This window comes from Brassica napus, chromosome A5 (assembly GCF_020379485.1).
Source record: "Brassica napus cultivar Da-Ae chromosome A5, Da-Ae, whole genome shotgun sequence".
NCBI classification, from domain to species: domain Eukaryota; kingdom Viridiplantae; phylum Streptophyta; class Magnoliopsida; order Brassicales; family Brassicaceae; genus Brassica; species Brassica napus.
Genome location: NC_063438.1, coordinates 1,847,639 through 1,864,488, shown reverse-complemented (window position 1 = coordinate 1,864,488; position 16,850 = coordinate 1,847,639). Strand labels below are relative to the sequence as shown.

Below are 16,850 nucleotides of genomic sequence, written 5' to 3'. Positions count from 1 at the left end.
ATCAGCATTGGTTTGGTTTCTTAAATCTAATTTCTCACTTTATTATTCTTATATAACTTTATTTTACACTTAAGTTTTGTCATTGTCAAAAAGTGTATACCATTAAAAAAAGAAGACAAGTGGAGAAAGTCTCTACAATAAACAAAAAAGTCTCTTCTCCTCTATCTTGTTTTTTACTTTATCTTTTGGACTTTCTGAATTTTTTATATGTTTTAGTTGTAGAGAAGCGGTGCTAGAGACTTCAGCTGCGCTTGCCCTTATTCTCTGTTCATGCAGAGATCAAAGTGAAAGTTCACAGTCTTAATCCTCCAGGAAGATGCACATTTATCTTTACAAGCTGCAGATCTCCCATAAACAATTAGAAGTCTCTATGTTCCATATACATATCAACACTCTATTTATGTTGAAGGCATGAGAGAGGGAGCATCTCTTTTAACACAAGGCTGATAAATGATAATGACAAGGAGAATGATTTCAAAACAAGCAGGTAGTTGCTTACACTCTGCTACTTGTAGTTTTCATATGCAGCTTAAAACTGATTTCTCATATCCTTAGAAATGCAGAGATCATTAATTATTATCAGTTTTTCTTTCATATGGATTGTGTTGGGAGATTATTAATAAGTTAGCATCAGCCAATAAGTATGAAGAGCCTTGAACAAAGAAAAGCTTGGGATTAGAGATATTCCAAAACATGCTTACTCCTCATAACCATGAACACTAACTCAATATCATTAATGCAATTTCTTACTACATTAGTAGCGAGATATTTATTCATTGGTTTGGTAGAACTTGGGGTTTGTAACTTGAATGCATGGAGGAACCAGCTTGCAAAATTTACTCCACGAGTTTATTACAGCAACAGCACATCTCTGATGTACTACTGCCCTTCTTTAATGCTACTATATCTTAATGTCTCATGGACTTGTTTGCGAGACAAATCTCTTAGGCCTGATTAAAAATATAAATGCTCATGAAGAACTTAATGGAGCGAGTATGACATGTGTTGCTCTGTAGGCATTTCAGTCTATATATATTTTGACTTTTTGACTTTTTCTTGTACCTTTGTTTATGTATGAAGTATGATGAGTTTCTCTTTTCTACCAGTCTCTTTTGATATTAATGTTTGTGATCCTATTTATAGTTTCTTCTTCGTGTTAGTATCTTTCAAAAATGAAATGTTTATGTCTTTTTCAGGTTTATTTGCATGGGATACATTTCTCTGGACGTTCTTGAACAGTGGTTGAGAAACAGGGGAACTACTACATTATTATTCAAGATCAAGGAAAAAAATAAAACAGCAACATCATCAAATATAAAGTAGTATCCATCATAAAGACTACTAGAAGCTATAGGACACTTAAAACTATACTGAGCACACACTGCATAGGATAATTAACTAAGATTGTTTTAATGCAAACCAAGAAACAACTGAGAAATGAAACTCTCTTCTTTTCAGATTCTAGGCTTAAGACGACCTTCATTGGCAAGCTTGAAGGTCTGGGCCTGTTTTGTGGCTGCCTTGGTTGAGGAAAGTCCTGCCAGAAACTGGTCTCTGACTTGAGAGGTTGTGAAAGGGAACTGATTGTTGACCATTGAGTTTAACCAAGACGCTGTGCCTTCACGGTAGAGAGATCCAATGGCATCTGTGCGGGTGTTGGAAAGAGCCTGAAGAAGGTTCATGTGAGGATCAAACCCTGGAATGCTACTGGGAATACTGACTGCACCAAAAGCTCCTCCAACAGTTCCCCACCAGCCAAGAAGACCCCAAATCAACGTAGGGTGGTTTCTCCAGTAACTGCACAAAGATAACAAAACTCAAATGTGAAACCATATTGTATTGTATTTTAGAGAGGAATGTTTGTTACTTACTCGCATGTTCCAGTGATTGGTGGAAAAGGAGCAGGAAGGAAGGGGGTTCCAGGAGTGCCAGGGTCAATAAAAGGAGTTGGTGGGGTTCCTCCAATGATGGGTGTGCCTGGGTCAACAATGGGTGTTGGTGGAGTCTCAATGACTGGAGTACTTGGTGGAGGAGATGAGTAATATCCACCAGAAGAAGGAGTTGGTGGGGTTTCTCCAACGATGGGTGTGCCTGGGTCAACAATAGGTGTTGGTGGAGTCTCAACGACTGGAGTACTTGGTGGAGGAGATGAGTAATATCCACCAGAAGAAGGAGGGGTTCCTCCAGTACTGGGTGTGCCTGGGTCAACAATGGGTGTTGGTGGAGTCACAACGACAGGAGTACTTGGTGGAGGAGATGAGTAGTATCCACCAGAAGGAGGATTTGAAGGCGTGGAAGGGCGTGAAGGCCTGGATGGGTGTGAAGGCCTTGAAGGCCGTGAAGGTGTGGAAGGGTGTGAAGGTGGAGTTCCACAGTGGCAAGGAGGACTAGTGTGTGATGGAGTTGGTGTGTGAGATGGAGTCGAAGGAGTTGGAGTATGAGAAGGAGTTGAGGGAGTGTGAGATGGAGTTGAAGGAGTGTGAGATGGAGTAGAAGGAGTTGGAGTGTGAGATGGAGGACTTGGGTCGTAAGGTGGACTTCCACAGTTAGAAGGAGGGGTATGTGATGGAGTTGAAGGGGTTGGAGTGTATCCTCCGTGTGATGGAGGAGTTCCTGCATGTCACACAATAACAATGATCAGTCAAGTAAAAATACTAAAATCAAGATTCTTATCAATGCATACAAATTTGGGAGTGCATGTGTCTCTGTGTTCTTTTCTTTTTGCTTACCAGAGGGAGGAGATCCTGCATTTGGGTCAGGAGGAGAGTAGTATGTTTTCTCATCCTCAAACTTTATGGAAGCAACAGAAGCAAAGAGCTGCTGGGAGAGTACAGCAGCAAAGATAGCCCAAATGGTAAGACTCTTCATCCCTCTCATTTTAAAAACAAAGAGAAAGCAGAAGTGTTTGTGCAAATGGTGTTGTGTGGTAGAATGAAACCGGAAACTAGGATTTATAATTAGAGGGAAGCCAAGGGTTTTTTAAAAAAAAAATGCAAAGGGTTTTTGAATTACTTATCAAAAAAGGGTTTTTGGATGTTTTTGAAGTAAATACAAACAGGTGGAGTTGTGTGTGGTTAGTTGATATGTTGCAGGTGCATTTATACTATCCCATTTATTACCCCTGGTGATTGCAATAACACTTGGAATTCTGAATCGTAATTAAAACAAGAAAACAAAAAAATACTAGAAAGAAGAGTCAAAATTAATTTTTCATGCAAAGGCATGGACGCGTATGAGAAGCTGTCTCCCATATGAATGATTTAACTCGCTATCCGTATTACTGTTTACGTTTTCATTTCATTAAACTCAGTACGTTGCTTATGTTTTCTTTTTTTTTGCACATTTGCTTATGTTTTATTGCATGACACCTTTCACATTTGTATCTGAAAATGCAAGCTAGCTCTGGTATCATGTGAAGCTAATTAATCCCAAGTAAGTTTCCACTCTTATGAGTGATTACAATGTAGGGCAAGCCTCTAATCAAGAATCTAGGTAGACTTAACGTAGACCCTTTGTCTTTGTGCTTCTCTAAGATTTAGTTAAGGAGATACTTAAATTAGTAGTCGCCTGACGTTAAAAGAGAAGTCAAGCTAAGGTCACTTGACTCTTCTCGACTTGTGGACAGGACATAAATCATTGGTGTGCTTAGTGGTTTTTTATTGCTATTTGATTTGGTTTTCACCTAAATATATAGTTTGCATTTAAGTGACATTTAAGTTTGAGTAACAATAAGAGTGGTAACAGTAGATACAGCAAAGCTATTAGTAAAACGTGGAGATGCACAGAGGTCACTGGTCAGGGAGAAGAGGACCCACAAGAAGAAATAAGAGGAGATGAAAAAAAATTGATTAGAGACTGAAAAATATGAAAAACAAAAGAAAAACGAAAGATAAAAATTGTAGTAAAAATGTGTAGGTTTAGGTGGGTCTGAGAATTATAACCATTTATGTTGATGCTTCACAAAATAATTCACTTCTCTTACTGTATAGGCTCGCTGGCTTCTGCATTTTCTTTTACTATTGTGATCTGATTAATTTGTTAGGACTTGTTTTTATATTTGAAGTTATTTGGAGTTTGCATTTGGGATTATTTTCTTATTATTATGGTGGTGAACTCATAAAACTCTACTCAACCACTTTTCCACCATTTCAGTTCAAACCCATCTACAACATCGATTGTTTTTTTCTTCTATTCACTTTAGATTAACAAACGACAAACTGTTTTTCCGCTAATGCCATTTGATATTTAAATTAGTGATTGCTTTTCTAATTACCTACATATATTTATTTTGAAATTTATTGGTTGAATGCTCTTCTTTCATGACTGAATTGAATTTAGGAGCTAGTTCCCAAAGCAAATGGCTTAACTAAGGACCCGGACACAATATATATTGTCGCGTCCGACATATTTTGATTAGGGCCATGGGAATTACGGGTTTGTTAGTAAAACTCATGATTAGCGTCCTTCACCCACTTAAACACTAGACACCACGTGAATAAACATTATCCCATTGTGATGTTACGGTATGACATGTGTAACTTTGAAAATAAACTAAAATAAAATCATCATTTACATTTCCAATACTAACTAAATATTCCGGTTTTGAGAAATATACGCAAGAGCCAAGAAGTGACATTTGAAAGTCTGTTAGTTGGTATATCATTTCAAGTCCGTTGACACTTAGAGATGTCTTATACGGTAGATGATTTGTTTCTTTATTAGGATAAATACAGAATATACTCGCATACTTATCTTCTTCTCTTATTGTATTAGGCTTAGAAGACTTCAGACTTGTAATGTGTATGCATTAGTTGACTCATAGGCCAAAGCAATAGAAATGTAACTGAGTTATTGTGCGAAACAAGCATCTCCCCGTATGTCGATGTAGTTAAAGCGGTGTAATCCATCAGAAATGGCAAATGGTAAAATCAACTTTGATAGGATACAGTTTGGTGATTTCCACTAATGGTTAGAACGGTTCAATCTGAATCACTCCAAAAACTAGGGCAGCAACACACATACAGACCAGTTTAACTCGAAGCGTTCAAAGCGATCCAACTAACCAAACGTACTAAATACTAAATTAAATCCCCGACCATTCAAGGAATCAAAGTCTATATACTTATAATATACACATGCAAATAATATATTGTGTTTGTGCCTACCTGTATGCTGAAGTTATAATTGCATTTTTCGAGTAAAACGTTTTGAAATATTAAATATGTAATTTTAGTAGGGTTTGCTAACTGATCATAGATATAACAATACCGTTGATGATGATTGTCGACCATCATAACGTTGTATAATTGTTGTTGTCAATGTCAACCATCATCATCATCATCACCTTTTCTTGCGGCTCCTACTCTTCTAATAATAGTTTACAAGACAAATCACAGCTTAAGATAATCGCCTAATGTGAATAATTCAACTAAGACTCTTTCTTATTTAGTTTTTTTTTTAATGTTAATTACTTTGTTCTGCAAACCGACGACGTAAAGTAGCATCATATACAGTGCTGTGCCTACCATTTGAGGGGCCTAAGTCAAGAATAACTCTTTACAAAAATCAAAATAAAATAATTATAGAAAGGTTAAAATTTTAGCAAAATTCATTTTCTATAATTATTTTCTGATTTTTGGTGTTTAAAAATACTATTATAAATATTTATTATCATATTTCATTTTTTTGTTTTATACTGAACTTTCAGATTTTAAGTATATTTTGTAAATTTCTCAATCCTACTGTAACTCATATAAATCATATAATTATATTTATAAAAATATGAACTAAATTTTAAATTAATGAATTAAGAACAAAATGCAGAAAATCATAAAAATGCATTCAACAAAATCGATAAATGAAATCTAAGATATTTTTTTTGTAAAGGAACATATATTTATATGGAATATATACATGAACATAATCACCTCTAACAATATTTCATAAAATTTGTAGTTATGCATTCCATAAAAACCTAAGTGAATGTATATTTAGTAAAAATGAAGCCCTAAATTTTAAATGAAAAATGGGTGTCCAAGGCAGTTGCTTTTTTTCAACAAGGGTGAGCACGGCTCTGATTATATATGCTTAGTGCCGCTACAAGGTTAGGAAACCCTTTTAAATTCTTTTGATATTGCTCATACATGCACTATATATTAAGAAGGAATCTCTTAAAAGCGACTTCCTAACCAGTTATTCGTTATTTACTTATTCTAAACTATCCTTTCTCCTATCAAACATATAATTTTATCTTAGATGCATGAACAATGCCAAGAAAAATTAAGTGCTTAAATTTCAAGAATCAACCAATAATGTACATACAGTTTATCAGTTTGAGAATAATGTAACGTTCGAGCGTGATAAACTCCCTAAAGTGTACACAAAGAACTAATCTTATGCACGTACTAGAAACCTTAAAATGTGATGAATAATTCGATTAACCCGCGCAGTTTGCAACGTAACTTGGACATAACAGAAGCAGCCGGCCACAGCAGATCTTTAGGGATTCGCGTATAATCTCATTTTCCCAGTAATGCTATAAATCTAATGGAACATTTCGTCAGCAAGTGTGTTTAAACTATACTGTGCTATTATTATGAACACATGAATATAAAATATTATGAAATTATTTAAGAGGGAGATTATGCGGATCAGATTCATATGTTATACATTCATTCACAGTCTTGGTTATAGCATATTCCAACTCCCAAGCACATGCAACTGTCTCTCTTTCTGTCTCTCTTTCTGTCTCACTCAAAATTCAATAAAAACAAGAAAATACATTAAAAAGTCAACCTATAGTTGTTTAGTTGTTAAGAAATAATTTTGTAAGTTGTATTGTAAATTTAACTAATATATTTAGATCTAAATTATTTGTAGATAGATAATACACATATATAGTAGATCTACAAAGATGAATTGCTAAATTTTTAGAGATGCGAAGATACATTATTTCCATATGGCATAGACCAATAAATCTAGCAATGTTTTAGCAATAATTTTTTTTCCCACCAACTAGCCGTTCTTTGATACTGTCAGTATATAACATTTTCTCTTCTATTTTCTTTTTTCTTTTTTTTTGCTCAGGAAAAGTATTGGATTTATTTATCAAAATTTTCTGTTTAATGTAAGAACATACTACATGCTATGGAAATACTAGTTTCTTTGAAGATTTACTACTTTGGTCTATAGAGAAAATGAGCCAGACCAATTTCGATAGGGTAACTATTACTTCAATTTGAAAGCCTCAGTTACAAAAAAAAAACTATTACTTCAATAATGATTTCTATTATATAATGAAACAGGAGTTATATTCATATTTAATTCCATAATCACCTTAATACATGTGTATATGCAGCTGCATAACATGTTTAGTGTCACCGTCTGTTGTATTAAAAATGAAAAAGATAGTGCAGCCTGAGCGCTTAAGGAACTGTATCTTGAAGATCAATCATGTGTCAGAGCCACCCCCAAAGAAGAATAAAAAGTCTAAAAACAAAGAGAAAAAAAATAGAATAATATCACTTGGTTTGACCTTAATATTCACAAAAAAAATCTTCACTTATAAATACTCAGCTCATAATCCAGATTTTTGCAAAACTTGATTATTAACAATTGGTTAATTAAGTAACCAACGAAAACAAAATGGCTCTAGAACCAAACTTCCTTCTCTCATGGATCTTCCTATGCATAGCTGCAACAATCTCCAGCACACTTTTCTTCTTCCGCAAGAAACAGCACAAGTTCAGATCAAAGAAGCTGCAGCAGCCCAAGAAGAAGCTTCCCCCCGGAGAAATGGGGCTTCCATGGATAGGTGAAACAATGGAGTTCTACAAAGCTCAGAAAAACAACAGAGTGTTTGAAGATTTCGTGAATCCAAGAATCATCAAACATGGCAACCTCTTCAAGACAAAAATCATGGGATCACCAACAATAGTAGTCAATGGAGCTGAAGCCAACAGGCTAATACTATCTAACGAGTTTAGCTTAGTGGTGAGCTCATGGCCTTCTTCTTCTGTTCAGCTAATGGGTATGAACTGCATCATGGCTAAGCAAGGCGAGAAGCATAGAGTCCTTAGAGGGATTGTAGCTAATAGCCTTAGCTACAATGGGTTAGAGTCCTTATTACCTAACCTATGTGACACTGTCCGGTCTCATCTTGACACCCAATGGCGAGGCAAGGAAGAGATTAGTCTCTACCGCTCAACAAAGGCTCTAACCTTTACTGTGGTCTTTGAGTGTTTGTATGGGATCAAAGTAGAGCTTGGGATGTTAGAGATATTTGAGAGGGTTCTAGAAGGAGTTTTCGCTTTGCCTGTTGAGTTTCCTTGTTCTAGGTTTGCTAGAGCGAAGAAAGCTAGGGTAGAGATTGAGACATTGCTAGTTGAGAAGGTTAGAGAGAAGAGAAGAGAAATGGAACAAGAAGAAGGTGGTGAGAGACCAAACACAACACTCTTCTCAAGGCTAGTACAAGGGCTGATCAAAGGCGAGATAACAGAAGAAGAGGTTGTAGATAACATGGTTTTGCTAGTGTTTGCAGCTCATGACACAACCTCTTACGCCATGGCTATGACTTTCAAGATGTTGGCTCAGCATCCAACTTGCCTTCACACTCTCCTTAAAGGTAACAAACAAAACATAATTCAGCAACAAAAAAAAAAAACTCATACTCAACTCTCTTGATTTCATCTCAGAACATGTTCAAATAAAAGCAAACAAAGGGGAAGGAGAGTACCTTACGGTTGAAGATGTGAAGAAGATGAAGTATAGCTGGCAAGTTGTTCGTGAAACAATGCGCTTATCTCCTCCAATCTTTGGTTCTTTCAGAAAAGCAGTTGTTGATATCAACTATGGAGGATTCACAATCCCAAAAGGCTGGAAGGTGAAGCAGCATCATCTCTATAGATCATTTTCAGTTTTTAAATCAATAAATAAATACTAATGTAATACTTTGTTTTCGAGTGCAGGTACTTTGGACAACTTATGGAACTCATTACAATCCTGAGATTTTTGAAGATCCAATGAGTTTTAATCCTTCAAGGTTTGATAAGGCGGTACAAGCATATACATATCTTCCATTTGGAGGAGGGCCAAGGCTTTGTGCAGGTCACCAGCTAGCAAAAGTCAGCATCCTCGTTTTCTTGCATTTTGTTGTGACAAGTTATGATTGGTCCTTGGTCTATCCTGATGAGACAATCAGCATGGATCCTCTTCCGTTACCATCACTAGGAATGCCAATAAAAATCTCTCCCAAGGTGTCATTATGATATAATGAATAGAAAAGAAAATGAATGAGACTACATGCTTTTCATAACATTTCCTTGTAACTCGCAAAAGTACCACATGTGTAAATGCTAACCTGCAAAATTTATCCACAGATCATTTCTATCTACCTTCCTAACCTGCAAAATTTTATTCCAATTTATTGTCTAGACCGATATGATCATAGTGAAAAGAGATGTCCTCTGATGTGTTTTCTCTTGTGCTCTGTTTCTAAAAGTTGATGTCTGCCTTTGAACCAACTAGTCAAAACAAGTGTGTGAACATCTGCTACTTTATTCCATCAGCCATTCCTTTTGTCCTCTCACCTACTCTTCAAACTTCCCCAATATTTTTTTACTTTTTTTATCTTGTTTATCTTCTTCTTTGGTTTTAGTCTGTGTTTGGTACTTTGCATTCGTTGTTTGAACGATGACGTTGCAACTAAACATATGAAGCGACCTTCTAGATAGCTTGAGTTTGTGAACGCAGAAACAGAACAAAGAAGGAAAGAGAGAGAGAGCTGAAGCATACCAGAAGAGAGATGGAAAAAGTAGGTGAAGACGAGAAGACCATTGGAGAAGCAAGCAACTCAACTGAGGAGACGAGGAATGTTAAGGAAGATGAAAGGATCACAGAAGAAGGCTCCACGGATCCATCTAACTCACAGACGGCTAACTTTGAAGATCATGATGTCAGTGAGTATGAAATGGAAGACGAGGAGGTTCTAGAGCTTTTTAGACGTAGTAGCAGCCTGAGACCAAAGGTAGCCAAGACTAACAACTTTCCATATCCGAACAAATCTGAAGAGATGGTACTACAGTTCCCTGAAGACACTCCTGCTGAAACAGAACAAACAAACGTAGAGTTTCATAGTATGACTGATACCAGCGAGATCGCCGGTCCAGGCGCAGAGGATTTGGATATTTCTGTAATACTTGAAGGAGTAAGGTCATCATCAGATTCAAAAGAGGATAGTGTTGACTCATCCAGTGACTCTGACCTTTCCAGTTATTACTTTGACGGGTCCTTACCTGTTTCAGCTCATGTGGAAGAACCAGAAACCCATCAAGATGAATCTCATCTACCTAAAGATGAAAACCAGGTTAACTCAACCCTAAACAAGCAAATAACACATCTCTCTCTATATACGCAACAATCAGTTAGCTATTCTCGTTTGTTTACTAAGACACTAGCCATTTATATTGTTTTGCAGATGCCTCTACTGCGCCTTAACCAACCCGTGCAGCAACTAACTTCGTGGAGGAGCTGCTGCGGACTCCTTGAGCTTCTCCGGGCTGATGATCCATAGAATACAGGTACGACAAAAAAAAGTTGACCTAGAGAAAACCAAGATTGTGATCTGGTACCTAATCCTAATCTGCAATGAATATATATTTACAGAAAATAAGGAATAGAAACATAAGCACTATGCACTACACCCAGAGCTCAGAGCCACATGTTCATAGAAATTAGACACGTGACATGTTCTAGTAACCATCACATGATCACATCATGGTTTATAATAGTATGTTGTTCATGTTCTGTACTGTCAAACAATCTATTAGCAACAAGTCTATCTTTGTAATTCAGTTAACAATAAGAAAAAAACAGCTAGTTGTGATGACAAAGCGATATCAAATGCATTCATAGCCTAAAAGCCAAAGATTAATCAATCATCTCAAACAAACAAAAAATATCAAGTAAACAAAAACATCACAAACTCAGAGACCAAAAAGTTATGGGGCACCTATATGAATGCAGAACTGCAAAAAAAGTTATGGTCTTCACTCTTCAGCTCCTCAATATTACTGAATCAAGTCCGTTTTGAGTAGCATACAACAAACACTGTCGCTGCTACCAAACCCAAAGCTCCCACCGAACCAGCAGCAACCACTGGCCACTGCAACTGTAAACATTCTTGGTCACAATCCTTTATGTCTCTAACTCCATTAGTAGTAGGCTCCTCCATGATCCTCTCGTTCAACACAAGCAGCGTCTTCTCACCTTCTCCAACCTTCTTCAACAACTCCTCCTTCCTCACCTCCAACTCCATCTCCCTCTTCTTTAATTCACTCAAAGCTTCCTCCGCCCGCTTCTTCTCGAACTCGCAACTCTCCATCTCCAGCACACCCTTCACCAAACCCATCTCAAAGTCGGAGACTTTCCTCTTCAACCCCTCGATCTCCCCCTCTTTCTGATTACCCTTCTCCCTCATCTCCTCCTCTGCTCTAACCTTCTTGCTCCTCTCCTCCATCAACCTCACTTCCAAAACCCCAACTTTCCTCTCCAAGTCCCTCCCTTTCTTCTCACCCTCGCCTCTCGCTTTCCTCAAACCCTCCGCTTCCTTCTCAAACCTCTCAAAGCTCTCAACTTTCTCCATAAACTCCTTCTTCAGCTCCGCCGCCGCTACCTCCCTCTCGTCTCCGTCTCTCAACGCGTTGACGAGATCTTCGTGGATCTTCGCCACCTCGCCCTCGAGCTCCACGGCTCGGGCCGATATAGATTCTAACCCCTTCTTCTCTTCCTCTAACTGCTCGATCTCCGTCTCCATCTCTTCGAAGCTCTGCTTCATCTCCGCCTCCACGGCTCTCATCTCCTCGATTTCTCCGGTCAATCTCTCAGCCTTCTCCTTCAATTCCAGATTCTCCCGTTTCAATTCGTGATTCTTCTTCTCCAGCTCATCGATTCCGTGATCAGCGTTGACCATCTCCTTCTCAGCCCGATCGTCCGCCATTGACACTGATCTGTGAACAATGTTCGCGCAATGGAGGAGTATTGAGTAATATCGATGATCTACTATGGGCCCAGGCCCATATGTATTAAGCCCATTAAGACATGGCTAAAGCAAGTCGTAGCCTTATTAATGATAGTTTTAGTAGTAAATGATTAAAAGTTAAAATTCATGATTTACAACTTTTTGTGTAGTTTTATACTAGTATGATTTATTATTATAACTTACTTTAAATATCCGTGAACTATAGTAGGACATGGCTAAAGCAAATCGTATGGAGTCGTAGCCTTCTAGTCTTGTAGGATGGGGATTATAAACTAGAGAATGACGTCAATGACTTTTTAGTAGAGGATTAAAATGTACCATTAATGATTTACAACTTAATTTTTTGTGATTTTATACTCCATTTGTTCCTAAAGATGTTTTGGGTAGTACACACTTATTAAAAAAATTATTTTTTACCTAAAAATATCATTAAAATTATATAAACTAAAAACTATTCAACCAATTAGAAAATAAAACTATTAAATTTGATTGGGTACAAAGTTTTTGATAAACTGAAAATTACCTAAAAAGATGAGAACATCTTATATATTGAAACATAAAAATTATTTTAAATATTTTACATTTCAGAACAGAACAGAGTGATATGATTTACTACAAGTTACTTTAAATATCCATTAAGTAAGTGAGTTTAAGGAGTTTGAAGAATATAGTTACATTAATATATGTAACAGCTTCATTTAATGTCAGCTATATGTTTTTTTCTTCTTCAAAATAATGACTACTAAACGGCTTTTTTATTTTAAGGGACGCGGTTGATTTTATGAATTGTGTGTAGATGGTAGCTCTAGTGAGTAGTGACTACTTAGACGAATAAATAGATTTGTCTTGTATTGTGTAAAATGAATATAACACATGAACTCGGTCCTTTGACAGTTGGACTATTTGTATTATGGATCTCGAATGCAATGTGTTCATCTTAAACTTAAACAAATATCTACCGACGTTGGAAATGGTTCTCTTTGTTATATAGCATGTGACCATGGAGCTCACCCGAAATTAAAAATTGGGCCAGAGGTATGCCATTACTTGCTCAATATCATTAATGTCAAATCTCAAATGCAAGTGCTACCTCGTGATTCAATTTAATATCTATATGGCCTCCAAGTAAATATCCCCTATATATTAAAGGAGAAGCATTTTTAAAACTTACCTTAAAAGTTATGGTAAGGATTGCGACGTGGTGACGTGGCTTCACGAGAAACTTTTATTTAGTAAAACGTTTAGGTGTCACGCAGAGAACGTTTCTCACCAAAATAATGAATTTAATGCGTTCACACTAACATTCCTTTAAAAGAACTTCATACCATCTACACGTTTCTCAACGAACACTTTTATGTTATTTGTTAAATCCCTAAGTCCGTAACTACTATAACGTGATAGACGAAATATAAAAAAAAATTATTTTTCAAAGCTTCTTCTGAAACTTGCAAACACCATATATCAAATTTTAATATTAGTACAACCATTATAAAAAGTCTCTCGCTTCATCCCTGATAACAATCATACCTTTAGTTCTATCGCTTAAAATATACCTGATGTTATACATAATCATAATATATAATTTTAACATTAATATAGACATCTTATTCCGCGCAAAACGCGGGTTACTATCTAGTTAGTAAGTTATATAACTATACACACTACATTAATAGTAACTTTCTTATATATATCGCAATTAGTAGTCTTTCATAACTGCGAACCGGCTTAAATAAATCAGAACTTTGATTTTAAGTCTTCATAAAGAAAAAGATTTCAAAGAAAAAAAATGCTGAGATCTCTTTTCCCATATATAGATAGAAGCTAAAAGAGTTAAAATGAAACTAAATAATAAAAAACACTTTTTAATCGAAAGGAAGAACAATCTTTGGGTGTCATCATTATCTTCAACCTCCGAACTTCATATCTTGTTTATCTAAGCGTTGGAGAAATGAAGTGAGGACTTTAATGGTCTTGATCTGACATTGTAGAGACATTATGTAACCAGCTGTCTCTTCGAAGAGCGCGTCCACACCAAGCGCCGTTCCTCCTGGAATAATCCTCTGCAACGCCTCAATCTTCTCTTTTACCTCTTCCTCATCTTCATCTTCTTCACCGGACACACAGACGCTTGCCTTAGTCTGCGAAAGTCTCCGTTTGGTTCTGCGCTCAAAACCAGCGGCAGGTGATTCAACGGCCACTGAGCATGACGGTGAAAGAGATCTAGTAGTGTCAGGAGTTGCTAGAGTTTTCTCCATTGTAAGTTGTAACTCGTAAGAGAGAGAGAGAGAGAGAGAGAGGAATGATGTTGTTGAGAGATGGAAAGTGTACGTGTGTATGTTTGATATATATAAGAGTAATGATGGAGTTATTGGATAAAATGGTAACTGTAATAAAGTGTGGCCGGTTCAATCTCGCTTTACTCTGGTTTACCATGAATCGATTGGATTTTAAAGTAGTAAATGAGTTAAGTTTAGAGATAATACTATTTTGGTTGAATTTCTTACGCTCCATGTTCCATTCTTTTTTTTCTTACTTTAGTGTAACGTTCGGTTATGAATGAGTTTCGGTTTGGTTGGTCTAGAAATACGATGTAAAACTGAAATTCGATTTAAGAACTCTATATTTAGTAAATGAGAAATGGTAAATGTTACCATCAAAGCTGGTCCAGTTGTATTTTTTTTAGTACTATATATTATCCTCGTGTTTCGGATTGTGGGGGTTATTTTTTTTTCTTACTTGGGTTATACATAGATTTGGATCTTGCAAAAGAGACTTGGTTTTTCACGCGCCATGTCGACAAATTTAGACGTTAGTGGCCATGTCACTCACTTAAGTGGATCATGTTCACAGCTAAATTGGATTTTGTTTGTTTGATAACTGCGTATCTTGTTTAGAGCTAGAAGTATTAACTTTGTATCTAGTAAATCCTCAAGCATTAACTTTCTATTGTATAGGATTATGTATTGCTGCTTACAGACCGGTAAAGTTGCAGTAAAGTGGCATTTTATCATATACCAACCATAAAAGATGGAGTATTAGTTTATAAAGTGGCATTTTTGTGTATACCATAACTTATTTCTCACCTTTTCTGAACTCTTAACAAAATTTTAGGGTTATAATTATGTAAACTTGAATCGAGAAAACTATTATAAATTGTCCAGAAAGTAAGTCAGACGAGGACAAATCCTAATCCTAGCAAGTTGTAGTAGTAGTAACTACGCAGGGTAGTACGGACGAGACCATTATAAGATTAGAAGAAAGACCACGCGCGAGAAGGCAGTGGGTGAGGGGGAGGGGATAAGAAGGAGAATGACCCGTTTCGGCATGTGCATAAGAACAAGGGAGTGAAGAATAGGGGACCTACACAGAAAGCCCAAAGAGAAGGCAAATTAGAGAGAGAGAGAAAGAAGCACATGACATGTGCTCTCACATGAAAATCTCCATCTTTCAATGTCCCATTCCCATGTGCCCCTCTCTACATGCATACACCGATGATGATATGTATAGATACATCGATGATGGATGAGATCGATCGTGATCAAATAGATACTCTAATACTCTAGTAAGAGATAGTGAAGTGGTTCGTACAATGCAGGATCTAATCTACTACTTGCTCATAAGATCTACATGCATATCTATCAGGCATGGTGTCCACGTGGCACTTTTGTAGGTCCCCACTCCTTATAAAAAATACAAGCAAAAGTAAAAGAAACAATATCTAAGATCATCTCCATCGCTGGTTTATAAGGAGTTCATAAGCAAGCCTCTTACCCACTTTTGATTTAATAAATAATATAATTAAGTGAGATGGTTAGAGGTGCCTCTTAAATAACAATTTTAAGGGGTGAGCTCTAAAGTACGTGGCAACTACTTTTCCCCTAGTTTCGTTGAGAGAAGAAAAAAAATAGTTATTCGACGCGATTGAAAAAATCAGCAACATTATCAGAGCATGTATCATATTACACAATATGATAGTGGAAGAAGAACGAGATGGATACATTCGATACGATATATCTGAATTCGTAGAAGGAGAAACAAGCAAAAGTTCAGAGGTAGATTTCTCGTTCTCTACAAACATGCCTTCAAATCTTGGTAATATACTTGCCATTCGGAGTGAACTTCGCGACCAAAGGAAACATCAACGATTGAAGACCGATTTAATTGAGAATATATTTGCAAAATTTGGTAACCAACAATCATAATTATTGTATGTTTTATATTTTTTTCAATAAACATAACTTTTTTTTTCATAAATTAAATAATATTAATTTATTCCTAAGAACCTCACTTTGGAGTTCACCAATAGACACCCAAAAAATTGGAAATCCTTAACTTTACAAAATTAATTAAAAAAAAATAAAAATTGCTAAGAACCTCTCTTAAGAGGTTCACCAATGGAGTTGCTCTAACTTTAATGAATTGGAGACTTGATTCCTTTTTTTTAGTAGTAGCAAAACTAGAGGCAATTATTTGGTGGATTGAGGAAATGAATTAACATTTGTGAATGTTTTAAGAGATGTCGCTGAGAAAGCGTTGAAAATGAATTAACAAAATTAGAGGCAATTATTTGGTGGCTTATAAGGGATTTGTGAATGTTTTAAAAGATGTACTAATAAGCAAAGAAAAGAGACGTAGATAACATGTTTCCAAGGAGGGGACGAAGAGGGTGTTTGGTTTCTTGGGATTGAGATTTACAACAACAAAATCGGGTGTCTTTGGCATTTCACCATCTATCGAACTGACACTTACCCCATTTCTAGTGTACCTATTTATTTATGTATATCAGTTTACATTAAATATGCTACAAAAATAC

The 16,850-nt window shown here is 36.3% G+C and overlaps 5 protein-coding genes across 5 annotated transcripts; 2 read left to right on the top strand and 3 right to left on the bottom strand.

The window, feature by feature from the left end:
* Positions 1-1,244: 1,244 nt before the first annotated feature.
* Positions 1,245-3,002, bottom strand: LOC106377401 (protodermal factor 1). The gene is made up of 3 exons (XM_013817625.3): positions 2,730-3,002; positions 1,872-2,613; positions 1,245-1,797 (listed from the first exon to the last, which is right to left on the bottom strand). Exons 1-3 carry the CDS (start codon positions 2,875-2,877, stop codon positions 1,455-1,457), a joined length of 1,233 nt encoding a protein of 410 aa, XP_013673079.2. The 5' UTR covers positions 2,878-3,002; the 3' UTR covers positions 1,245-1,454.
* Positions 3,003-7,614: 4,612 nt separating this feature from the next.
* Positions 7,615-9,281, top strand: LOC106395387 (taxadiene 5-alpha hydroxylase-like). Its single transcript, XM_013835859.3, has 3 exons — positions 7,615-8,623; positions 8,694-8,881; positions 8,967-9,281. The coding sequence occupies exons 1-3, from the start codon at positions 7,645-7,647 to the stop codon at positions 9,264-9,266; spliced, it is 1,467 nt and encodes a 488-aa protein (XP_013691313.2). The 5' UTR covers positions 7,615-7,644; the 3' UTR covers positions 9,267-9,281.
* A 302-nt stretch (positions 9,282-9,583) lies between these two features.
* On the top strand, positions 9,584-10,850 carry LOC106450612. The gene is made up of 3 exons (XM_013892306.3): positions 9,584-10,363; positions 10,475-10,577; positions 10,663-10,850. Exons 1-2 carry the CDS (start codon positions 9,803-9,805, stop codon positions 10,568-10,570), a joined length of 657 nt encoding a protein of 218 aa, XP_013747760.2. The 5' UTR covers positions 9,584-9,802; the 3' UTR covers positions 10,571-10,577; positions 10,663-10,850.
* A 32-nt stretch (positions 10,851-10,882) lies between these two features.
* Positions 10,883-12,041, bottom strand: LOC106377398 (peroxisomal and mitochondrial division factor 1-like). Its single transcript, XM_013817623.3, has one exon. The coding sequence runs from the start codon at positions 11,993-11,995 to the stop codon at positions 11,075-11,077; it is 921 nt and encodes a 306-aa protein (XP_013673077.2). The 5' UTR covers positions 11,996-12,041; the 3' UTR covers positions 10,883-11,074.
* Positions 12,042-13,762: 1,721 nt separating this feature from the next.
* On the bottom strand, positions 13,763-14,428 carry LOC106454482 (transcription factor PAR1-like). Its single transcript, XM_013896599.3, has one exon. It carries the CDS (start codon positions 14,290-14,292, stop codon positions 13,942-13,944), a length of 351 nt encoding a protein of 116 aa, XP_013752053.1. The 5' UTR covers positions 14,293-14,428; the 3' UTR covers positions 13,763-13,941.
* Positions 14,429-16,850: the final 2,422 nt, after the last annotated feature.